The 25,060-nt window shown below is 43.0% G+C and overlaps 3 protein-coding genes across 4 annotated transcripts; 2 read left to right on the forward strand and 1 right to left on the reverse strand.

Annotated features, from left to right (window-relative positions):
- Window positions 1-1,615: 1,615 nt before the first annotated feature.
- LOC119728100 lies at window positions 1,616-12,901 on the forward strand. The gene is made up of 18 exons (XM_038200173.1): window positions 1,616-1,642; window positions 2,413-2,611; window positions 3,169-3,903; window positions 4,124-4,435; window positions 4,752-4,834; window positions 4,941-5,139; window positions 5,292-5,377; window positions 5,793-5,988; window positions 6,220-6,537; window positions 7,160-7,251; window positions 7,399-7,488; window positions 7,636-7,767; window positions 8,428-8,572; window positions 8,779-9,075; window positions 9,204-9,509; window positions 9,659-9,816; window positions 10,470-10,623; window positions 12,175-12,901. The coding sequence occupies exons 1-18, from the start codon at window positions 1,616-1,618 to the stop codon at window positions 12,504-12,506; spliced, it is 3,861 nt and encodes a 1,286-aa protein (XP_038056101.1). The 3' UTR covers window positions 12,507-12,901.
- A 333-nt stretch (window positions 12,902-13,234) lies between these two features.
- Window positions 13,235-21,538, forward strand: LOC119729004 (PITH domain-containing protein 1-like). Of its 2 annotated transcripts, XM_038201484.1 has the most exons (6): window positions 13,235-13,489; window positions 15,311-15,354; window positions 16,477-16,554; window positions 17,386-17,490; window positions 18,035-18,143; window positions 20,451-21,538. In XM_038201484.1, exons 1-6 carry the CDS (start codon window positions 13,301-13,303, stop codon window positions 20,550-20,552), a joined length of 627 nt encoding a protein of 208 aa, XP_038057412.1. In that variant the 5' UTR covers window positions 13,235-13,300; the 3' UTR covers window positions 20,553-21,538. The 2 variants fall into 2 exon arrangements, with proteins under 2 accessions (XP_038057412.1, XP_038057413.1); XM_038201485.1 differs by lacking the exon at window positions 16,477-16,554.
- A 319-nt stretch (window positions 21,539-21,857) lies between these two features.
- Window positions 21,858-24,550, reverse strand: LOC119729003 (39S ribosomal protein L15, mitochondrial-like). The gene is made up of 4 exons (XM_038201483.1): window positions 24,397-24,550; window positions 23,659-23,816; window positions 22,934-23,099; window positions 21,858-22,625 (listed from the first exon to the last, which is right to left on the reverse strand). The coding sequence occupies exons 1-4, from the start codon at window positions 24,499-24,501 to the stop codon at window positions 22,164-22,166; spliced, it is 891 nt and encodes a 296-aa protein (XP_038057411.1). The 5' UTR covers window positions 24,502-24,550; the 3' UTR covers window positions 21,858-22,163.
- Between the last annotated feature and the right edge of the window lie 510 nt (window positions 24,551-25,060).

Genomic DNA, 25,060 nt, shown 5'->3' on the forward strand with positions numbered 1-25,060 from the left:
GCTTTCGTGTCCTAGATTTTGAAAGTGCTACATGCAGAACTTCATCCAAACATTGGTCCTGTCATTTGGGTTTTGTTTCTTTTTTTACTCACTCTGCATGGTCATTTGGATGGTAGGGGCGCATTCACCACTGGTGTCATCAATCTTTTTTTAAATTGAAACTTCATAACCGGACGTAGCCACGGGTTGTCCTGACATCAAAGATTGTTTACCTATACCGACCACTTGAAGACTTTGTCAATTCCCAGGGCCCAATGTCTTGGCTCTGCTAACCACAGATAGTTCCGCGCTTACGATCACCATTTTGTGCTAACCGCGCTAGCACAAAAATTCTGTGCTAACCCTGTAAGCACAGAATCCTTAGTTACGGGATATACACATGCGCAGAAGCCAAAATTCCTCGCTTACACGTGAAATACGCTTACCGTAAGCACGAAACTTTCTGCTATAGTAAGTAGGGATTGTTCGCCAACTGTAAGCTGAGCCAAGAAATTGGGCCCAGGTCAACGCCACTCTCCCGAAAAAAAATTCGGGGGAAAGTGTGGCACAAGCCGGTACCCCATGCATTTGTGTACATTGCTGCGAGGACCATTTTGTGCCACACTCAAGACTTGGAATAGAGTCCCCCTCAAAATAAAATCGAACCTATGCTTTTCTAGGCTTTTTAATATTATGTAAAGACCCAAGTTAATTACCAAAACAAGTTTTGAAACTGGCCATAATTTGGCTGTCTGTGCAAGTCTATCGGGAAATTGGCAACTGAACTTAGTAAGTCAGAATAAACATAAGTATGAAGGTTGGTAGAGTTTTGCTTTTAATTTAGGACCATAATTGTTACTATAACAAAAAACCCTACAATGGTTTACCTTGTACACTGGGAAAATAATACCTGCATGAAAGGGTTAAGCTTCTTTAAGACGAGTATTAATTTTGACTAGAAACGAGCTCTTTGAGGAAAGTGGTCGATACTGCATCAAACGTACTGCAAAATGTACGAGATTGCACACATTCCAGTTTTAATACCAAAATACTTCCTTTAAACATCGTTTCTGGAAAATCATGCATTTCTCATTAATTTTCACTCATTTTTATCGTGAAAGAATCACCGATTCCTCCGAGTGTATCGCCCACGACCTGGACAGCATGGTACAACGTTGACGATCCGACTGATGGTACGGATGACGAAACACTTGCGGCAGTCAGAGCGGTTAGTTTGTCTCTGTTTATGTCTGTCTGTCCGTTAGTTCAACTTGTTGGAATCACATAATCCTCTTTTCCTGCCACGATAGCGGGCGGCATAGTAAAGCATAGACCATCCACTAGAATTAAGCGCCGTCATGGTGACAAATGCACATCAAATCAAAGCGTGTATCTGTCTGTCTGTTAGTCAGGGCTAGCTGTTTATCTGTCTGTCCGTTAGTCAGGGCTAGCTGTTTATCTGTCTGTCCGTTAGTTAGGGTTAGCTGTTTATCTGTCTGTCCGTTAGTCAGGGCGTGCTGTTTATCTGTCTGTCCGTTAGTCAGGGCTAGCTGTTTATCTGTCTGTCCGTTAGTCAGGGCTAGCTGTCCGTCACAACTCATCTTCACAAACCCACCCTCTAGACAACAATAATATTATGAAACAGTGTGTTTTCAACTTGCCGGTAAGGTACTCAGGCTGGGGGTGGGGGTGTTGAGGACGAAATTGTTTTTCCCCTTGAATGATTGCGTTTTTGGTCAAGTTGGTTTAAAGTGGGAGAACCAGCAGCCGCGGATGGGGGGGGGGGGGGGGTGTAAATTACTCCTCCCCCGCTCTGACCAGAAAAAAAGATTATATACTAATAATAATTACCTTTGTCTGCCTGTCCGCAACACTCGGACACAGAGGCGTACCCAGAGTTGGTAGGGGGGGGGGGGGGGGTTATTTGTACATTATTGTGCGATATGGTGTGCATGGTCATGAGATTTGAACAACGCCCCCATTGAAAAACCAGCCCCCACCCCCTTTTGTTTAGTTTTTACGGAACCAAGTATCTGGAGAAAAAAAGCTGTCTACATTTTAGCACTGATTTTGACGGGCCTGACACCCCCCCCCGCAAAAATTCCTGAATCCGCCCCTAACCAGAGGCTCGGTCTTTGACTCATGGAGGGAGAGGGTTGGGTTAGCTGTCTGGGTGGGGGTGTTGTTAGAAGGCATGTGCCACTGCTTTTCCTGCTTGTTTTTCCGGTCCAAGGAGTTGGACTGCCTCCCCCCCCCCCCGGTTGACCTATCACTGAGTATATTACAACAAGCAGCGGTTGAGAGGTGTTGGCGCTTTTATTTCCCGAAAAAGGGCAAAATGTCGCCTCAAAGGCAGTTGCAATGGGCGGCCCATTTCCATGATCAATACACCTACACTGTTCTCTCTCTTCGGGCCCTTGTTTATCCACACAGGTGCAACCTTCAGTCTGCGCCACTCCCACCCAAGCCGACTGCCGGGTTCGATTCCTACACACCGATCACGTGACTGCTGCCCAGACGCTGTCCACTGGCTGTTCTCCTACCGGAGGGTTGTTGTGCCGTGATGCTGACCAAGCCGGCTTCGTGAGATGCCTGGACTATGAGGTCCGATTCCTGTGCCCGAGTCCTATAGGTATGATTCCTGTCGCAAGTTAGTGTCAGGGTTTCTACGCTAATAGGGATAATATCAATTTAATTATGACCGTGCATCAAGACAAATGGAGATGACATTTGGCGTGACTCAACCTAGCCTGAACTAAAATGCTATCGAGCTGACTTAACCTGATATAATCTCACTTTACTCGAACCTATATGACGTGGCCGTATACCTGGCCTGATCTGACCTGACCTACTGACCTGACCTGACCTGACCTGGCATATGGCCTACGATGGCCTGACCTGACCTGACCTAACGCAACAAAACTTGACCGGACCAGACTGTTCTGGAATCAACGTAACCTAACAAAAGCTGCAGCGACCTGACCTGACTTGACCTAAACTGATTTGACCTGACCTGACCTGACGTGATAAGACCTAACTGATCTAATCTGGCCTTATCCGACCTAACCTGACCTGAGATGACCTGAGATGACTCGACTAGGCTTAATTAGCCTGACCCGACCCGAATCAGCTCTTACAGATAATAAGTTAATGTCGCAGTCTGATAATTCTTTGTGTACCCTTCATCAGACGCCCTCCCTGCGCCACATTTTCACTGGGACATGAGCACTAAGGCATCGATTGACGCAGATGAACCTGTGACCTGTGGTGGCGCTCTCTCGTCCATCTACCCTAATACTGGTGGCATGACGGGAACCGTCGGTGGCGTCCTTACTGCCACCGACAGTTTCGACTCGTCCGATCATCTGTGTGCCGTCAGGAACCAGAAGTCGGGCTGGGTGGATTACGGCTCTGGAAACGACAAGTGTATCGCGGAGCCCGCCTGCTGCACCTCGGGGTTTACCGTAACATTCTGGATGAAGAATAGAACGCCCGCGAGCTTGGGTTACATTTCTATTATACTTTCCGCTGGTGGTCAATCTTCAAAGGCAAGGGGAATGATATTTTATTTAGCAGATTACTTTTCCTTTGATTTAAGAGGTGTTCCGTCGAATGCGCAGGTCTGGAAACTGAATATCGATGGCTACTACCCCAATGATCAGTGGACTCATCATTCCTTCACCTTCGAGCCAGCAGTCGGAACAAACTACTACAAGAACGGCACCTTTGTTGGCTCTACCAACGTAACTTTGAATGAGGGTCCCGGTACGTCGCACTTCGACAACGTCGTCATGTTTTCGAGAAACAACAATCCAAGTACGTGGCCGTATCCGAATATCGATGGAGACTTCAGCAATTTCAAAATGTTTTACAAGAACTTTGACGATGCAGAAGTTCAAAGTGCATATCTCCAAGAAACCTCAGGTAAGTGGCATTATGAGAAACTAACCTTTGACACTTTTTGGTATCAAAAGAGGTATACGCTACTTCGCCGTAAAATCGTTTTCTATCCGTTTAAAGTATTTTCCGTTTGCAAGTCGCACAAGAAATAGCTTGTATTCAATTCTTTGCAATATAATGCTCGGGAATGGTGACCCTTTCACAAGTGAAAAAGTGTACCATTTTCACTCGTATTCTTTGCTAGAATCGAAGCTGCTCATCCACTACCTGATGAAGCACAGTCACGAGGACAGCTTTGGAGTCGAGTTGGAGTGCCTGGCCAAGGCCGGCAGTCCGCCGGCAATCGCTTGGCATCGCTCGGACGACGGTACCTACTTCGAGTCGGTTTCTTCCTCGGTGGATGTGGCCATCTACGAGAGTTTGCCCAACAGCTACAGGAGACGATCCGTCTTGGTGGTTCGCCATCTCACCTTGGCATCTAACGTCACCTTTGCGTGTGAAGCAGTCGACACTGACACCGGGGGAAGCGTGTCAAAGACGATCACCATTCCGAAACGTGAGTTCGCATGCTTTTATTTATTTTTACCAATAGTCCACAGAAAGGTCCATGCAGCTGAAACGATGCCTTTGTCGTCATTTGCATCTGGTCGCCCAAGTTCGAATCCTGCCCGGGCAGACATGCTAGTCTTGTTTCAGTCTCTTTCTGCTTCCCGAGTTATTCCTTGACACATTTTCCGTTTTCCTTTCAACCCCAATAACTTCTTTGATTCTATGCCTGGACGGATTTATCCAGGCTTACTTTCTTGCATTGAGAGCATATGGGAAACTTTGGATCGAATCGTGACGTCTGTTCTACCCTTTTTGCGCTGCAGGTGTCATGTACTGGACGCCTTGGTTGAACGCTGATAGCACGGTTGATGGTGACGACAGAGAGACGCTGATCCAGCATCAACAGGTATGAAGTCCACCACTCGCCTTATAAAAAAAACTGTATTTTGGTTATGCAGGCTCTTCTTCGAATAGTTTAACTTGATTGGTTGTAACTTCTCCTCCCAAAATAGGCACTCGACCTGCTCTGCAAGTATCCCAGCGACATTCAGTGCCGTACAGTTTATGACGGCATCTCGTCCAATGAGACTGGGCAGATACTGAACATCAGCTGCGTGTTGTCGTCCGGTTTGGAGTGCCTCGGTGCTGATCAGGGCGCCGAACATGACAACTCATGTTTTGACTATGAGGTTCGCTATCAGTGCCCTGAACGTAAGTACGATACGAACAGATAGGTTCGTTATCAAAGTAATGACCATCAAAACAATATAGGCCTACAACTGCTCAATATTTTTAAAGAGGTTTCCTACGGTATAATCGTTGTCTTTCCGGTCTCTATTTTTTTCACTCATTGTCTCGACCAGCCCTCTACCGTTGGACGCCGTGGTATGATGCCTCGGATCCTGATGGAACAATGGAAGATGAAACGTTGGCTACTCACATGACGCAGGTTGGTCAACAAACTATTGGCATTTGTTCATTGAAGTGGTCAGGATCTATGCAGCTTGAGCACAATTCCCCAATTCAAGTCCATCTATGTATTTTTTTTCGAAGGTGTACGTTGATTTGTGCAGAATAGAACACAATAACAAAATACACCTTCAGGTCCTGAGTCCACCACTCATTGAATCTCTACTCCAAATGTGTAACTAGATGGCTGCAGCTATAGTGTGTCAAATATCACCTTGGCGAAATCAGCACCTTCTATCGATTCACATTCACTTGTGTATTTAGCTCGTAAGGTGTACTGGACCTGCGTATAAGCCTCAAGTACTAAGGCCCATACTGTAGGCCCTGTGTGTCGCCTTAACGCGTGTGGTCACAACTCACTGAATTGTGATCATGTTATTTATTCGACTCCCAAGGCGTACCCTGATCTGTGCAGCCAGCCCATAGGTGCAGAGTGTCGCCTTAAGGCCACCCAACAACACCTCATTGCCAGCGGGTACATTCCTGAGGTTCCCTATCTGTGCAACGCGAATGGATTCCGCTGTCAGCATGCGGATAACACCGGATCCTGCCCGGACTTCGAAGTGCGTTACAGATGCCCAGATTCAACAGGTATCATAAAGATTTTAATAACAGTAACTAAATGTACGTCATAGTAGATGACTTGCTTGAAGTTGTTTAGTGTGAAAGGCCTAGATATGGAACAAAGGCGCGCACAAGGGTTAGGTGCTGTACATGACCTAATTTGAAAGTACCCACAAGGCGAACACACAACACATTGTATTCAATGACAGAGGATAGCTACTGCACCAACTTGTTTTCTTTATATACTGTGTTTTACAGCTTTGAAAGGTATCAGCGTTGACAGCCTACAGCAACGGAGTCACCACTTGGACCCAGATCTGACATTGACCTGTAGCGCCACCGTTGGCCACCCAACCTTAGGTCCTCTCACGCTGGAGTGGGCGTGGCTTGATACCTCCCGCCCCTACGCTGCGGTGACCATACCATCAGGAGGAATCGTCAGTAACGTTTCCAACTCCTCGCCGTCTGTAATGACGATCGAGAACTTCACCAGCAGCACGTACGCGAATACCACGCTGGTCTGCATTGCCCGAGATGGCATATTCGTTGATGCGAAGACTATTCAAATAACACTACGTAAGTTAGACGACTGGACAAATGTATTGTGTTCTCCTCAGAGTTGTATTGGAGTCACGATTCAGTCACACATCCATCACAAGGCAGATCACGAGTCAAGTCACAATAAGCAGGGGATGTACATTGACAAAGACAAAGCTGTGTCACTTTTCATTGGATTACCTGACCTTACCTCACCTGACCTTACATCACCCGACCTTACATCACCTCACTTCACCTCACCTTACCTTACCTTACCTCACCTCACCTCACCTCACCTTACCTGAACTAACCTCACCTGACCTCACCTGACCTCACCTGACCCCACCTGACCCCATCTGACCTCACCTGATCTGACCTGACCTGACCTGACCTGACCTGACCTCACCTTCAAATTACCTAACCTTCAAATACCCCGCCTCTCAATTTTTGACTGGATGACAGGTTATGACTTGTGAATATTTGTGAAAAAACTTGCGAGTGATTTGTGATGAGTGGCGGTGACTTGATTATAACTTTTAGGCTACGGCCGACTCACTTGGCTGGAAATTAGACTCCATGGATTACCTAGATTCAATCGCTAGACAGGCACGGTCAGGTAAAGATACCAATTGTTTACTGTGGGTTCTTTTCTTCTTTGCAGCATCGTTCTGTGAACTACCTTTGGGCGTATCCAGTGGTAAAGTCAACGTCATTCAAATCACACCGTCGACCATTAATTCGTCGCCTTTCAAGGTAAGACATGCTCAGCAGAAATGTTCATTTCAATTATAAACGCACACAGTTAAGTGTAATGCACCAGTTTTCCAGTCAAGGTCAAGTTTGACACTGAAGAACTTTGTCACATGTTCCAATGTAATGGTCCAACGTATTTTCTTTCAGGTTCCCGGAGTGAATGGTCTCGATCCGTGGGTACCAGCTGTCAGCGATGCCACGCAGACGCTGGATTTTGATCTTGGTATAGATTTCGCGGTATGCTGAAATATATATCATGCACTTCTGATCGATATGTACTTTTTCTTTTTATAACACTGTCAAAAATATATAATTTCCCTATCAATTCCAACATTTTGTTTGTTTTAATTGACATGCTGTCTATTTTTGTGCGTGGCTCTTCAGATAACAGGTGTTGCTGTACAGGGGGATCCTGACAGTACCCCTCCTAATAATCACTTACAAAGCTTCGGTCTGCGTCAGAGAGGCAATGAGAACGATCCTTGGGTCTCATACACAGACGGCCTTGGAGACAGCGTGAGTACTACTTTTTTTTCCACAAAAACTAAGAACAAGTACAAAAGGCCATTCCGTTTTTAACATGTTGATAACATTGAAGAAATGAAGAGTTTATTCCAAAACGAGATGTACGGCATTGTGTTCCATTTTAGAATGCTGCCCTCTCCTGTTGGCTGCCCAAAAGCAATTTCGACGGCTGTTACATACCTAAACACAAGTTAGGAAATACAATCAGGCGAAAATTAAGTTTAGAAACAGCCGTTATATATTGTTTTCATTCTTTAGAGTTTAATATCAACCGTGCTTAATGTTCAGCTTTTTTCCAAATGGATATGTCGCGTTTTGAAAATAAATTCTTCAAATTTAGGCCGAGGAGTGTATAAATATAAAAGACACATTAAATATATTCATTTGTTTCACCAAATCTTTCTAGCAAGTACCAGGTGATTGTGACCAACGAAAGACAATTGGCAGGAACTATTGTTAGTAACGGTTCTTATTACAAAATCGTAAACATGTACACCTACTCAGTGTCTGCATGTACGACGTCTAATTTTGTGATTATATTACAATGAAGAGCATAATGTGTTATTTCGACGGCCGCATTCGAAACTGTCTCTTAAAACTATTTCCACGGATTAATTCTTCCCAAACTGAACGGTGTTTTTTTGGTTGTAGGTTTTCACCACCAACTATAGTGACGGCTCGACTAGTTTCACCACTCTCACCCCAAATGTCACCACGAGGTTCCTCCGTTTTCAGCCGGGAGCCTGGACCGGTGAAATCATGGTGAGGGTGGAGCTCTATGGATGTGCTGTGGGAGGTAAGGGCGTGGCTAATGTCTGTTTCGTGAGGGTGGGGGATTTCAAAGTTATCATAAGAGGCGTATTGTCTTGCAAAACAGTGCGCGCCATTATGATTAGGACAGTCTAGTTGGTCGACGAAGGGTTGACAGATACCGAGTGCGCTTTACACTACAAATATGAATTAGTTGCTTTTTTGTACTTGACACTTTATTTAATATTTCAGCATCTACTCTCCGGATCCTTCAACTAACCAAGAAGTATGACGTCATCGCCAATAATGTCACCTTCACCTGTCGGGCCGAGCATTACCCGCTCCCTGCGATCACGTGGTTGGCCGATGGAGTGCCCATTGTGCCGCTTGAGGGGGCGCTCGAGGTCTCGCACACGACCGACGTGTTCCCCAGGGTGGCGTCGTCCCTGACTGTCATTGATTTCCACCGGGACAACGACAGTGTGACGTTTACCTGTCTGGCGCGGGCCGGGGTCGAGGTTGAGATGGCCAATATATCCACGGAGTACAGTGAGTCTTATCCCTCTTGCCAAAAAAATAAAAAATTGGAAAGACGAAAGTTAGGAAAAGACTTCTGATCCTCAGCTTTTCACCCTAAGCGAAGAACCCCAACTCCTTTTGTGTATTATTTTCCACAGATTTCCAAGGTACGGTGTCTGTATCAAGCGATCCCGTTGTCTTCTACGGAAGTGACGTCATTGTGACGTGTACAGCTTCCGGTGACGATATTTATGTCATGGACTGGGGTCACCGCGCAGCGTCCACGAGCGACCCTTTCGTCACTGTGCAGTCAAGTGGGCGATTTCTCATCGCAACGGTGGTGGATAATGCCACTAGCTGGCATTCGACGCTGACGATAAGCCAGTTTATCCAGAGTGACGAGGCAGAGTACGCATGCTTGGTGAACTCTGACACCGCGAGAGATACCGCGGTGGTTTTAGGCAGTAAGTTCACTTTTGCACCTTTTGTCTGGTTTACGTCCAAATTGATGACATTACTCCATTAATACCGAAAGCCTGAACCTATTTCTAAATAGAATTTGACAAAGCAGAAAGGGGTTTTGATCAGGAACTTTTTCACGAATAAATATTAGGGTCTGGTCTGTGGGAGAGTTGGTCAAACGCCACCTACGACGAGACGACCAATTCCTACCTGTTGGAGTGTGCGGTGGGGTATCCTACCATTGAGCCGAACGTCATTTGGGTTGTTCATAACGGCGATGGGGCGGTCCAGACAAACAACAAGTACCAGGTAGTGTTTTGTTGTTGTCATTTGTGACTGTGCGTTTATTTCAATATATTCGAATCATTACAAAATACCTTTTGATTTACTTGCGATGACATCTCATGACTTGAATATTTAATCAGATTTATGTTTTGAGTCGAGCCGATGTAAATTCTAATTTCCATATCGACGTAAGAAACGCAAAGTGAAACGCAAACAGGACCCAAACTGCAACGCAGAAGTGTGGAAACATTTCATCCGGAAGTGTCGCCGACAACCCAAACAGAAGCAAACTATCTCGCAGACGATCGGCAAAGTTAAACCCGTTGAATGCGTAGTCTGCTTAACGTCGATATGGAAACCAGGCGTAAAAATTCATTTTACTATCGAGTTTTGCCCTTCACGTCACTGACGTAAAAGTGATGTGCACCATAATACTAAGTGCCGTCTGAGAGCTTGTACGAAAAATCTCACATGCTTGGTGGCAATCAAACCCACGACTTCCAGTTTACTGGTACAGACGTTTAACCACCCCACTAAGCTGCAAGGTCGGCTGGCTGGTTCAAATCTTATGTAGCTAGCAGTGGGTTGACAATCAGCATCTCATAAGATGGTATATGCGTCGGGAAGATGTTAATTTTACAATACATCTCTGTCTTTCAATATCTGCCCTGATTTAGATCCAGAACCGCCTCGTCAGCTCCTCTGGGAATCTGACCAAAATTTCCACGCTGACGGTTCATCATTACAGCTACAGCCAGGACGACGGAGCGTACCAATGCTCGTTCACGTCGGCCGTACAGGAGCTCAACATCACGGTAGAAGCTCAATACGGTACGACACGACCTAGCTTGACCCTAAAAAGAGTTGGAGGCGAAATTCGTTGCTTTAACTTTCCTTTTCCAGTACTTCTGCCACAATTTCTGTTTTCAAGCCGAGGTGGTTTTTTTAGCATCTCGTCAAAAAAACTTGCACACTTTTGGTATCAAATGTATGAAAGTCAGAAGAACAGTTCTCGCAAAGTATCAAATCTGGGCGATTGTTCCCTTCAATTTTCACGTTCTTTTAAGTGATAAAAAGGGTTCTCGCAGATTGTATGATATCTTTATCTCATCTAAAAAAGTCGTGAGAAAGTTTGTGGACAAATGGGAAGGGAAACTACAAATCAATTACGATTTTGGTAAATGGTCTCGGGTATTTAATGTACCTTTCAATTGTACGGTTGATTCTAAGCTTAAATGGTTTCAGTACCGTTTAATCCACAGAATATTGGGCACTAATTCGTTTTTATTTAAAGTTAACAAGTTAGGTTCCTATGTTTGTACTTTCTGTAAGGACGAAGAAGAAACCCTTATTCACCTCTTTTGTAATTGCCGTCATGTCACTTCCTTCTGGAATTCAATTATAGATTGGATCAAGGACAAGACTAATACTGGTTTCGTGGTAGACAATGAGCTTCTTTTGTTTGGTATTACTGATAGTAGATTCAAATGTCTCAATCTTATATTTTTAATTTGTCGATTCCACATTTACAAAATGAAAATGAGTGACAAACGTCCATCCTTTGTAGCTTTTAAAAAAGATCTCAGGAGGTACTATATCTGTGAAAAATATATGTCTGTTGTAAATGGAGTTGTACAGAAATTTTATTCAAAATGGGCAAATTATTCTGTATTGTGTCAAGAGTAATCCCTTTTGCTTAAGTTGTTATTGATTAGATCTGTATCCTTAGCCCGTACTGTATTTGTTTGTCAATGGATGAGAGCTGATTGAAGAGCAAGAAAATGTTATCCCCGGGATAATAAAAAAAAAAAAAAAAAAAAATCTGGGCGCACAATAAGGCTGCTTGAAAATGTCATCGTATTCAACAACCGTGAGTATTATAGGACAGGGCGCGGACTCCAGTGTATGATGAACGCTTGTACACGCACGCTAAACTTGAACAAAATTTGTTGTGAATTACTGGGATATCTGAAGGGGGGCTAAACACGCCCGTACACACGCATGTTCACGTTACATAGTTACGGAGTGTGGACATTCCTTTGCTTTCGTGTTGTGAAAAAAACCCTCATTTTGCTAACACTGTGAAAACTCTTTCAACCCAATTTTTGTTCTATGATTCCTGTTGGTGTTTTTCTTCATTTTGCCATGGATAAACCTAACCCCAAAATGCCTCTAAACCTGTTTTCCAGAGAGGGGGAAACACTGTGTGGACGTGGGCAAGTCCTCACCACGTCGCTGCTACCTGGTTTATGTGGACCTCTTTTGTTCGGAAGTCCACACAGTGAATGTAATGCTTGTACACCTTTATTTCTGCTAGGTGTGCATGCTCGCTCTGACATGCAAGTGTTGATTCATGTGTACATTATTTTCAACACGATACAGCATACCGCGGATCCATCACTGCAAGCACAACGAAACCAATCGACGGCCAGAGCGTCCACCTCATTTGCATCGCTGGTGACGTCGTCGACCGCGTCTACCACGCCGATTGGCTGCGGGTTGTGGGCAACGACAGGATAAAAATAGAAAATGATGTCACTTACTCCGTCAGCGAGGACCGCAGCGGCGGGCAGTTCCGCCTGAATTTAGACATCAATTCGTATTCGCGGCAAGAGGACGGAGACTACGTGTGCTCAATAAACAACGGCACGGAAGAGGCTACGGTATTCCTGAGTAATTCGCTAGGTAGGTGGGAAAATAAGAGTAAGTATTAGGGAATGTCTCCTAGGGTAAAAGGCCGGTGTCTCTCCGCCTATTTCTCTTCCTCTTTCGCTGTCTGTCTTTCTTCTTCCAATTTTGGTTTCTTTGCAGCAAAGATTTGCAGGTTTGATACAGTTTAGTGGAGACTTGGAAGGATGGATGAAACGGGACAAAGCCACATGGTCAGCAACATAAGGTGAGTTTTATCTAAACAATAAACTCGAAAATGAAATGACAAACCTGATAATCTCTCCTTTAGCAAAGGATAAGGTTTTCTCCACTTAGCTAGCTCGCCGTGTGACGTCACGAGGGCCGGCTACAGCGCCATCAAGAGGCTTGGTGAAGTCTTGCTGAAACTTCCGGGAATACTAACGTCATTTCTCGCGTCCAGGGACCAACTAACCACTCATGCCGGTAAGTCGTACGTTACCTCTCTAATATTGAAACAGAGTCGATCATTTTTGTCATCGTCACATAAAAATGACAATGTGAAGACAATTAGTAGTGAACTGACAGAAAAATTACAAACTGGTCAAACAAAAATGTTATTGCAAAATTCAAGAATGTCCGTTGACTGACGCTCTGCGTCCTTTGTGCCGGCAACGTGCCAACCGCGATAATGATATAGCGCCCTCGGTTGTCCAAATCGTTTTAGGTTTTTTTCCCTGTCTAGTTCCCACTTCTAACACCTGTTGTAGTATGCAAAGTCTCACCGTGCACCAGTCTCAAATGTCACAGGTTGGAAGATTCGTCTGAGTTCAAACTTCAGAGGTTTACGTCGAACTTTTGTACTCATTTTGTCTAAAAAATGTCAGGGCATGGGCACAGTCACGGAGGATGTTCAGGGGGACATGACCACGACCCGCCGGATCGAGGGACGGAGTTCTCGCTGTACACAAAGATCGATACGGACCGAGTGGAGTGTTTGAATGAAGTCACGAACGGATCGGGGAAGCTGGTTTTTAAACCGTGGGATCAAAGACTGGACACAGAGAAGGTAAACTGGAAACCGGAGAAGGTTTTGTGGAAAAGTCCCCTCTGAAAGAATGTTGCATCCTGACGCCACTTCAGCAGTTGTGTTCAAAGTCTTTGGAGAGTCAAGAAAATTTCTAAGCGTTTCCCAACAAAAGAATTGGAAATGTTTCTCACTCAGTCGCAGATTCATGGCTTTTCAACATTTTTGCAATGACTGACTTTAATTGAGGTGATTTTAATGAAGAAAAAAGTGGCGCCAGGTTGCAACATTCTTTTCGTCCCCTCAAAACATTTATCTAGCCCAATAAATGGGGCCTCACTGCCACTTTTGGAAAGAATGTAGTAGGGGGGCCTAATCTCTATCAAGTATCATGACTGTATCAAGACGCCACTTGAGTGCATCTTCAACGTAATTTCTAACAAGATTGGAAATGTTTCTCAGTCCCAGTCCCAGCTTCATGTCTTTTCAACACTTGCAATGATTGACCTTCATTGAGAAAATATATGATGAAAAAAGTGGCGTTAAGATGCAACATTTTTTCCCCCAACCCAAATGTAGATTTTTGTTTCAAGTTGAATGACTATTCTCCATCTCCATTGTTTAAGTCAGCAAAATATCCTGCCGGATACATCAACGCTAACTTGACTATTCATTATATCCGCTATACACTGAAAGAACAAAGTAAGTTCAAATGAAGCAGATATTTTAGGTCAATGCTGTCCCAGCTCAGGAGTTTTCAATGGCTTTCAAATTGCCAAGCACACACAACTTTGTTGTACACTGTTTTTCAGTTTTCTATGATACTATATTAAAAAAAAAAATTAAAAAAAATATTTAATTGGTGATTTCGGCTTCTTTATGATTAGCTTTTGCTGTGTCCAAAAGTGTAATAGATCTGTTGGGATCTCGCACAAAAAGTACATGCATGATGGCTACCATGTTTATCGCTGAGTGAGCGCCACTGATGTACCGAACCGTGTTGTAGTGTACTGCCGTATTGGCCTGCACTCGTACCGAAGAAAAAAAAAACCCTGTTGAGCTGGATGTTTGTGAAAATTCTGGGGAAAAAATCCTTACCCGATCATTACTTTATACCTGCCGCCCAACAAATAAATGTTCACCTCACCTTGTGATTTCAACCAAGAGGAATCCAGGAAACAGCGGACATGCGAAAAAAAATTAGTAAAAATGTGTTTTTAGAGCACATTTTGGATGCACATGTAGTGCAGATCTGAGTTGAAGCAGCCGGTCAAAACTGATTGAAGTGTCTGGAACAGCGGTACGTTATACGCATGACATCGATAACCATGACGACGCGTCGCATGAGCCGGCCAATGATAGTGCAATACGTCATTATGAATATTTATTTTTCATGAATATTTAGTTTATTTCAATGGATACTTCAAATACATCCAAAGATTGATCATTGCAGCAGCGATCGTGCGCGGCCTAGCGGTTAAGAGTCTCGTGTATCAAGCAAGCGTCCGAGGTTCGAATCTCGATGAAGTAAGTGACTGATTAATAAATAGAAATAAAGGAAAAGAGAGGGTGAGAGTAGAGGAGGGAAAGTGGAGGGAATAACCATAAAGGATGCAACTTTTGGCGCCTGAAAATTAATTGAAAAAAGTGGTGATCGAGTATGGAATTTTTTCCAAATACTGGTTTAGAGATTGTATGCCTAAGATTCTCTGGGGCACTAGTACGACTGACCAAAGTCAAAATCCAAAGTCAAAAGTTCTAGCGCCTCAGTTACTGGGTCTACTACTGACTAGCACCCAATATTTATTAGTACGGTGATAGCATTTTTCATTTTGTAATGATATGGTTAAATTCTTCTTGCAGTATGTGGAGAGTGATGACGATGAGGAACTGCTCTTCAATATTCCGTGAGTTGCTCAGTTGACCCATATTTGGACATGCTGGATATTTAGCAGTATACCATCTGATTTTGAGGGGACCTTGCCTGAATCCAGCAAAGTCCTGGCCGAGTAAAAAAAAAAAATAGTTTCTCGTCCGGGGTTTTTGAAAAAAGGGAGGACGCGGGGCTTTTTATTTTTTATTTTTTATTTTTTTCAAGATGACCGCCTTTTCAAAATGTCCTGCAACCGTTGGTGTTCCACTGTTCAAAGAAACTTTTAAAGATGAAAAACAAGTTGGACAAGAGAACTGAGCATATTTACAGTGTCATTTAGAGTTGTATTGGTATTGGTATTTATTTTCCGATGAATTTGTAGACTTTTTCAGTGTTTTTCTACTACATTTTTCAAAAAAAAAAAAATAAAAAAAATCCAGGCGGCCTCCAAAATGGAAGCGGGCGGGGACGAGAAACTTGTTGTTTCTTTTACTTCGCCTTACAGGCCAACACAAAAAAAAACACCATAGTTTCTCTTTTAAAAAATGAAGGAGACGTGTGTTTTTTTCCCCCCAAGATGGCGGACGGATTCTTCAATTTTCTCAACTCTTTTGGTGAAACAAAATTGTGTCCAAAGTAGTCGTAACCCCTACATAGCTACAATTTTGTTAGAAACAAATAAAAAGACAATATGTGCACAAGTGTATTGCAACTGTATGAATGAAAATAAAAAATAAACAAAGGCAGGCAGGAAAAACAAAGCGGGCAGGGATGAGAAAGTTAATATTTTTACTCTGCCTAACCCTGTCAATATCCTTCAAAACTTTTCCGAGAGGTTTTGCAAGTTTTGGAATGATTTTGCAAAGTACAACCCTAGCCAATGTGACTTCATGCAACATTGAGTTCCTGTAATGTTGTGGATTTTGGATGGTTTCAGAAGCTTCCATGCTTGGATGTTATGAATTACAGGTCAGATATACACCCCCCCCCCAAAAAAAAAATAAAAATTATTTATTTTATGGACCGTGGCTTTGCAAGATTTCCTTAGTGCTCCATTTCAAATAACTTCAGTTATGGTGTCTATTTTGGCTGAATGATGATGTTTTGTGACCCTACAATTCTGAAACCCCTGTTTTTGTGGGTGTTTTTTTTGCAGGTTCACTGGCAACGTGAAACTCAAAGGAGTGATTGTGATAGGAGGGAATGAAGACAGCCATCCAGCAGAAATGAGATTGTAAGTCTAATGGGTGGGGCATTGGTGGATTGAAAGGGGGGTGGGCTAGGGAGGGATCACTAGTTAAGATGAATTCCTTTTCCCACGGCAGTGTGAAACAAGCCGTGAGCTTGAGCTGCTTATGTTGGTTGCTTGGTGGGTGGGTGGGTGGGTTGTGGACAGTTTACTCGGCCATATATTGTATTCATTCAACTCGAGTATTACAGCTTTGCTTCCGAAGGCCGGTTTTGATAACACTGATACGCATGCGTCTGATTTGCATATTTTTGCATATTAGATCACACCCCATTCGTGTTCGTTTTCTGTACTCTCGAGATACCGGTATGGCCTGGGTGCGCACACGGACCGTGCCGTAAGCCGTCTTAACACGTTACCCGGCCGCCGTGCGTTGTACCACTTGGTACTTGTTGCTCTTTTAGGACCACTGAAAGGCCCCAAAAATTCCATTGCTATGCCCTTCAATGTAGAGCATCGTCAGCCAGTCAGTCAGTCTTTTCACACTGTTTCAGTGACTGTTAGTGAGCCACATTTTACTTTCACAACATCCACAGAAGATCCTGAACTAGTAGAGTGAGTCCCTAAAGTGCTCACACAGCAATAGTGCCTTTAAGTGTTTTAAGAAAATGATGTGGACTGATTATGAATAATCTTAATAAACAAAATTGGAGAATGTACTTTAAAATATATGACAATAACAATGATAGTGCCGTTTTCTTACAGTTCAGAGGAAAGGGTGTTTGCGCAAAGTAGTTGTTAATCAGAGTATTCCAAGAACTAAAGTGAATGTTATGATCTTGAGGTTATTCAAACTTGATGGTACAATTTTCCCAGATACAAGAACCAGCCCAACATGACCTTTGACGATACGCGGAGCGATCCGGACCAAGTCTTTGAGATGCAGCGCGACACGTCAGGAATCCTGGAGTACAACACAAAGTATGGCCAATGTTCTTAGATGAGAAGCCGACCAACTTTGTATCACCCTCAAGTAGGAGGAAGAGTGATACATGAATTTTTGTGCGGATGATCCTTGTAACTCTTAAAAAAAAAGTAAAGGGGACAAACCTGTGTTCACAGGAACGGAGTGCCCATCTCTCTTTCATTAACGATTGGGCCAGACTCATATGCTGCTGTGGGGGGATCGCCACACCTCCTCCACAGCGAGTCTGTTACCTTCCCAGCATTGAATAATGCCGGTACCCATTTAACACCTGGGTTGAGAGGAGTAATTGAGGTAAAGCGCCTTACTCAAGGGCACAACACACATGGCCATGACAGGGCTCGAACCCACAATCTCTCTATCATGAATCCTGTGCTCTACTGCTAGACCACACGTGCCCGCTTCAGCGATGTACATGTAAATCCTCCAGCAGTCGTAGGAGGGGGACCCCTTCCGTCACATATCTTGCTGCAAATGAAATAATATTTCACTCTGAAATTATAAACATTTAGCTAGTCCTCTTGTATTTCTTCTCAACAGGATTGCGCGGTTTTCCAACGTCAACCACCTCTCTATCCATTTCTCCAAGAACTTCGGAGCCGAGACATCGATAGTGTATTACATCGGCCTGCGAGGGGAATTTACAGAGGTGAGACAAGTCTCATTCCAAGGCTGGATTTGGATTTTATGCCCCTAAAGACAGCCGGTCCCTGACCAGCGTGATAAAATCACCGCTACGGTAGATGGCGCAATGAACAAGATGAATCGTATCTAGTATTTGGAATTTTGGCAATGCTACCCAGGAAATCCTGTGCGTTCCTCACACACGTGCTTTAGCTTGAGTACACACGCGTGTTAGGTACGTTCAGAATTTTCTGGGGAAAGAAAGTAGTATCCAGACGCCACTTTGGTTGTGTACAAAGTCTATAGCGAGTCGAGTGCATGTTTAAAGTATTTTCTAACAAAATTGGAAATGTTTCTCAGTCCCAGATTCATGTCTTTTCCACACTTTTACAATGACTGACCTTCATTGAGGTAATATGTGATGAAAATAGTGGCATCAGGATGCAACATTCTTTCCTTTTCTGGGTAGCATTGCCAATGTTCCCAAGACTAGGTTTGATTTATCTTCTTAACCTCTACCGCAGCAGCTTTACTGCGCATGCCAGGGACTGCCTGTGTTCGGGGAATAACATCCAGATTCAGTCTTGAGACCTAGACTAAGGTGAGACTAAAGTACCGTAATTTCCTGCGGATAAGGCGCGCGGCGGATAAGGCGCAGGTCCCTAAAATCACCCCAAAAAATTCAAACGCCAACAGATAAGGCGCACCGCCGCATAAGACGCATGTTTGACCGCACACAGAAGAACACCAGGCGTCACCCGGTGTCGGTACATCGCCACAAAGGGGCCATTGTGTTGCCTTAGAACGATCACACTATTCGGAGGATGAATTAAGCCGTGTCCGCACTGGATTTTTTTTTGGAAGGTTTTACCGAGACGATAGTAAAATGAGAAATGGTCAAATGTGACCACTGTCCGCACTTGGACTTTCGACACGGGAAAATTTACCCAGACCGCGTGGGAGAAGTAACCGAGCTGTCACAGTGTCAGTATAAATAATTACTCACCGTACACAGAAAACAAATTGCCGATCACATTTTCAGCCGCCGATACGCACAGTAATATTACACACGCCATTTGCATGCACAACATAATCGTTTACACGATATTATTTCATCTTGACACGCTAAATCTTGACGAAAAGGCCTGTAATTCTGACACATTTGTGATGCACGTCGTCGAAGCCATGCCGCTGTACGATGTTCCGTGCGGCAGCAGTGCCATCAGTATTCATTGGTTCCCATCGCATGCTTACAGAATCGAAGCTATGATGTGGGCCAGGAACCAGTGACTACGGCCTACGTACGGTACCGGACCATGATGTTCCGTGTATGACTACAGTAGCGTATCAGGACGAATTTGGATCGTAGAAAATAACATACATCGGTGGAGAAAGAGAATTTCCGCAAATTAATTCTCAGAACGTGATCTCTCTTCTCTGTGTATGTATTTGTCCGTTGAAATATATATTTAACGAGATTTTACCGCTCGGACTTGATGATACACCGCAGCGTGTTTCTACAAAATGTTCGGCCACACGTGCACTGAGGTTCGTGCGGTCTCTGTATGCATAACATGGCGCTCGGGCCGGAAGTACGCTTTCTTGAGCCGCTTTTACCGACTCGCACTGTTTTCATCTTGATCTTCAGGCTTGCAGAAAAAACCAACCGCACACCTTTGAGCAACACCAAAACGCGGTGAATGGAGGAACCTTGTTGACTTCGGTTTCAAAATGATGCCGATTGTCATGTTGACATTAGTACTTCATATTATCCCAAGTCTAAAGCAGACTGCGAAGATATCCTGTACAAAAAACACCCTCAACGTTCACACCATAGAACTTGAGTGAATGCGATTTCCAAACGTTTAAGTAATTCTGATTGCAGCATTTTCGGAATGAAAAAACGGCCACAAAGAAAAACGTTTGTATTGCATTGTTGGAACGAAAGCACGATCACTAAGGGGATCAATGCATTGTGGCATTGTTGGAATGAAAGCACGATCATGGGGGATCAACACATCGCGGCATTGTTGGAATGAAAATACGGTCACAATGTCTGGAGAGTTGAGCCTTGGTTGACCGCATTATTGATTGCGGCATTGAAAGAATTCTTCACACAAAGACCGTCACTTTGAACTCAAGCGACACCAGATAAGGCGCACCTGTAGATAAGGCGCAGCGATGTTTTTGTGGTCTAGAAAGTCAGATAAGACGCGTCTTATCCGCAGGAAATTACGGTAGTAGACAAATGCCACATAAAACCACATCCTGTGTTGCATCAGTGAAGGTGGAGATTGATAAATTGGTTTTATTTTTCGTCTTTTTTCCACAGGCTCAGCGACAAGGGATCATGATCGCCCAATACGAGGCGTACGCCAACCCGAAAGATCACAAGACGTCCCTATTTGACAATGTACAGCACGAGATCAGTTAGCCTTCAGCATTAAAATTACAAAATAATTACTAAGCAATCCATGCAGGGCCGTCGCCAGAGGGTGGGGGGGGGGGGGTGAAACCCTCCCATTACTGTCGGCAAATCCATAATTGTCCGCAAATTTGTGAGTTGAGGGCCTTTTTATATATTTTTTTTACTGTTGTCGGTAAATTATGAAATCTGAGGACCATTTTTTTTAGGCTTGTCAAATATTTCATTGCAAGTGTGTTGGCAAATTTGTTGCAGTAAATTTGAGGACTTTTTTTTTTTTACTTGTCGAACCTTTTGTACGCAAACTTGTCGGCAAATTTGGTCCGACCCCCCCCCCCCCCATTGAAAATGTTCTAGTGACGCCCCTGAATCCATAAATGATGTCAAATTATGGATGATTCATGTCCCCAAATTGTGTTGTATTATAAAATCACAGTCAAAAAAGGTATACTTGATAACGCATGTGTGCTTATATATATAAATGTATTTGGAACCTTTAAAAGGCTACAGATGTGTGAAGGAGATGTTAAAAGTTTCCGATTAAGGACAATTATGCATGTATTTGCAGCGAAACATATCAATCATTCAAGTTTTAGTTATTCTCTGAATATCTACAGGGATGCCCAGAAAGAAAAGGACTTATCACAGTGTTTTTTTCTAGCACTCCAAAACTTCATGTAACTGAGCCATGCGATGGATTTTTTTATTTCAATAATGAAATTTTGTTGTCCATCTTTATGTCCCATTCGCCTTCCTTTCAGTCTTCATATCGCAATATAACTTAGTGAAATTCATTTTCATGGCTGCCTTCTATTTTGCAGTTTGAGAAAAACTGAATGTGTATATGGACTCAAGCTGTACATTTTTGTGTGGTTGCATGTATTTCCATAAAACAAAATAACAGTGAGTGTTAATATAGCCATTAAAAGCCCAAGAGGAAGCAAAATAAGACCCATATGATGGATGTTAAAATTTTTGTTAAACTCATGTTTCACAAAAAAAAAAGAAGGCATGTCCAAACGTTTCTTGTTGACAATTTGTTGCGGTTTATTATCAATAAATCAGCAATTTTTTTTTTTATATTTGAAATTAAATAGTCTTGTTATTGTTTGGGGTTGAAACACTGATGTGTTCTTTCGAATTGAAAGTTCAGCAAAAAAATATTTAAAAGCCAGAACATGATGTGCATTAAAATGTAAAAACAATCTCGTGAATTTTTTTTTTTTTTGGAAGCTGTAAAAAATACACACTGGAAGTGCTGATCCCGAGTCGTGCACCAGTTACCAAAATTCATCTGACGACAGCCAAGACAAATAAATAAGCTGTCTGCAGTGAGCTGAAGACATTTATAGAGAGTTTCCAGTGTTTCTAAATAGAAAAGGAAGTTATCTCAATGGAGCATTCAAACTTTCAAAGTGTTCAAATATCTGAAACACTAAAAAACCAGGTAACTTGAAAAAATTACGCATTCTTTATACTTGAAACTGTTAAAAGGAATTAGCCAAGAAAATCTTTCCCAATCCTACAAAATCCTACAAAAAGCCTTGACGGATTTTGAAGGATGTAGGAGGGTCAAGAATAAATGAAATTAAATGGTATTGTTTATGTTCTTTTTTGGCTCTATAACTTGTAGTACTCCACAAGTTTCTCATCGGTAGGTTTGAGAACAGTCCTGTCGGTCAGGTTCACGATCCAACCCGGCTGCAGGCCGAAAAAAATCTGTCTAGGGTCCTTCCTCATTCCCAGCATGCCTCGCTTGGGGTCGGAGGTCAAATCCGCAAGGGCATAGCCAAACTTTTCGGCCAGCGCGACTCTGGCCGACCGCACCTCGTGCGGATCCGCCAAGTATCCGCGGTTCTCGGCGCTGGTGTAGAACGGCACAATGTCCTTGGGCGGGAGTGCCCGTTTGGGAATGGGCTTTCCTCTGTTGAAGTAGAGGAGAGGGTGGGCCAGGGCATCGAGGCTTTGGAGATCGTAGAAGCCTAGGCTGATAATGCCGCCGTTTCGCTCGATGGCTGCAAGGGTGAGCTCCGTCGCCCACTGGACTTCGATGTTTAGCTGGGCCTGGAAAGTGTCAGCTCCCTGTGGAGAAAAGAATAAACTCCAACATTCTCTGCACGGCTGGTTACAACTGAACAATGCCCAACAACAGCAAAACCAATCATGATGTCGCATACGCTCAAGATTAATCTGAATGATAGTGTTTTATTTTCTGGACATTTTAGGAGTTGGCTAATTCCCTGAGAATTTGTGAACAATGCTTCCCTCATAAAATTTATCTTAACTTGGGAAAAAAACTTCAATGTTCAATCGAACTTGTGTATTAATAATCAGACTTGGTTCCGATCGAAGTGGACCTGTGTGAAAAGATTTCAGGTCTTTGGGCTTACTTCTTCGGTAAGATGAATGCCATACTGCTTCTTGTAGATATCAATATTGATCTCCCCAGCATTGACCAGGGAGGTCACGTCGATGGGTTCGTCGGGGTCGATTCTGCCAACGTCGATCAGATGCTGGATCTTGGACAAGGAAACCGGCAGGTACTCTCGCTTTAAGCTGGCGAAGGAAAATACAGCAGAACAAAAGCTTTTTAAAATACAAAGGTGTTGCATCATGTGGTACTTTATAGTGCTGTTTAAAATGCCAAGTGGATCTAAAAAAATACGGGCAAGCCTAGAGGGTTAGTCCAAAGATAGATTTAATAACAGTTGATAGTAGTGCTGTATGTTGACGATCAAGTTCGGAAATTTTATCCAAACAATGGTTTGGTTCAGATTTGGCAGCCAACTGTAACATAAATGTAAGTTATATCCAAACAAAATGGGCCTGGAATCAGAGAGAAATTCTCCTGAACATTGTATTTTTTTTTTTTTTAAGTTGGTGAACAGCTGTAGTAATGGCAAAGACATGTAGTAGATCACATTAATGATATTCTGAAACCATTATGATTTTCAAGAAGTGAGAAATCAAAATGTTTTTAGTTGGCAAATTTGCTAACATGATGTTTAGTATTTTGATGATGGTTTCACAGCGTGACGTTAATAGGCAACCACTCTAGGCACAAGTTGTTAAAAGAGGAGCCTAATAAACAGAGGAGGAAGTCGGACTAACTTACTGATGGCCCTTGTAGTAGGGGTATTTGGGTATTCTCAGGTAGAATGGTGTTTGGCCGCCCTCGAATCCAATCCGCGGTTTGGTTCCTCTCATTCCTTGCCCTGATTTACCGTGCCCACTGGAGTTGCCTCTATATTGTCCCCTACCACGGGTTCTGGCCTATGCAAATGTACACAGTCACAGACAAATTTTAGTATTTTTTTTAGAAAAGAGTTTTAAAACGAAATATACAATGATGAATAATGTAAAACAGATAAGAAACAATGTTGCATCCAGATGCCTTTTTTTTTCATTATTACTAAAAAATAAAATCTCAATGAAGGTCAGTCACTGCAGAAATGTTGAAAAGATATGAATCTCAGACTGAAAAACATATCAAATTTTTTGTTGAAAATACTTTGAAAATGCACTCGACTCTCCATGTCTTTACAATCAAAGAAGTGGCGTCTGGATTACTACTACATTACTACATTCTTTCCAACAGATAATGTAGACCAAAGTAATAATTACAATAGATAGGTGCTTCTAATATTACCCTAAGCAACAAGAAGCAAAACCAATACATGCCACAGCGCCCGAAATCGACGCTCACTAATGCTCAATTTTTTTTTCACGAAAAAGATGCAACATGGAATGTCGATAGAAACATTTGGCTAGCACCAACTTGAATTAATTATACGCCAGTTCAACCGACATCGAAAAACCGAGAAGTAGTCATGAGACATGTTATTTTCAATACCTTTTTCCTTGCACCGGGATTGTCCCTGATGTTATTTAATCCTACTCGAGGCAAATTTCTAATCAGTTCTAAGGCGCGTCGTGTGCCTGTGCTGGAAGTCGCCATGTTGGATGGGTTTCTAAAAATAACTTTTTTGGGATGGTTTACTAAACTGGCCTATTACAAGTTTTTAAATTATCAAACTCATGCATTGTGATAGATTTTCAAAATAAATGAAAAATAAAAAAAAAAGTTAATTTGATATATTGGTAGGAATCTAAAGATAAAGTGATTTTAAAAATAGTTCAGAGACCCCCAACGTCGATTTCCCAGGTTGCAATGCAAGTATCAAGATGGCTGCGCCCTTGTGCAAAATGTGGAGTTTGTTTTTCAAGTTTGTTGGAACGATGAGGAAGGAGGTCTCATCGATGGAACTAATGGACAAAGGTAAGAACCATTTTTTTTGTCATGATAAAATGTTCAATTTAACACCCAAACATACTCGGAATGCAGTCTATTGGTTATTAAGTCAATAAGTGAATGTGGGTCCAATTCCTATTTGTATAGCGCCCTCTATCCCAACTCTGACAAAAAGTTTCTCGCGGTCTGTGCAAAATTCCCACGCCACGGTACTGCGTGTCGCAACCAAACAAAATTCGCAGAGAAAGAAAAGACATACATGTAC

This window comes from Patiria miniata, unplaced genomic scaffold, assembly GCF_015706575.1.
Source record: "Patiria miniata isolate m_02_andy unplaced genomic scaffold, ASM1570657v1 HiC_scaffold_20, whole genome shotgun sequence".
In the NCBI taxonomy this organism is placed as follows: domain Eukaryota; kingdom Metazoa; phylum Echinodermata; class Asteroidea; order Valvatida; family Asterinidae; genus Patiria; species Patiria miniata.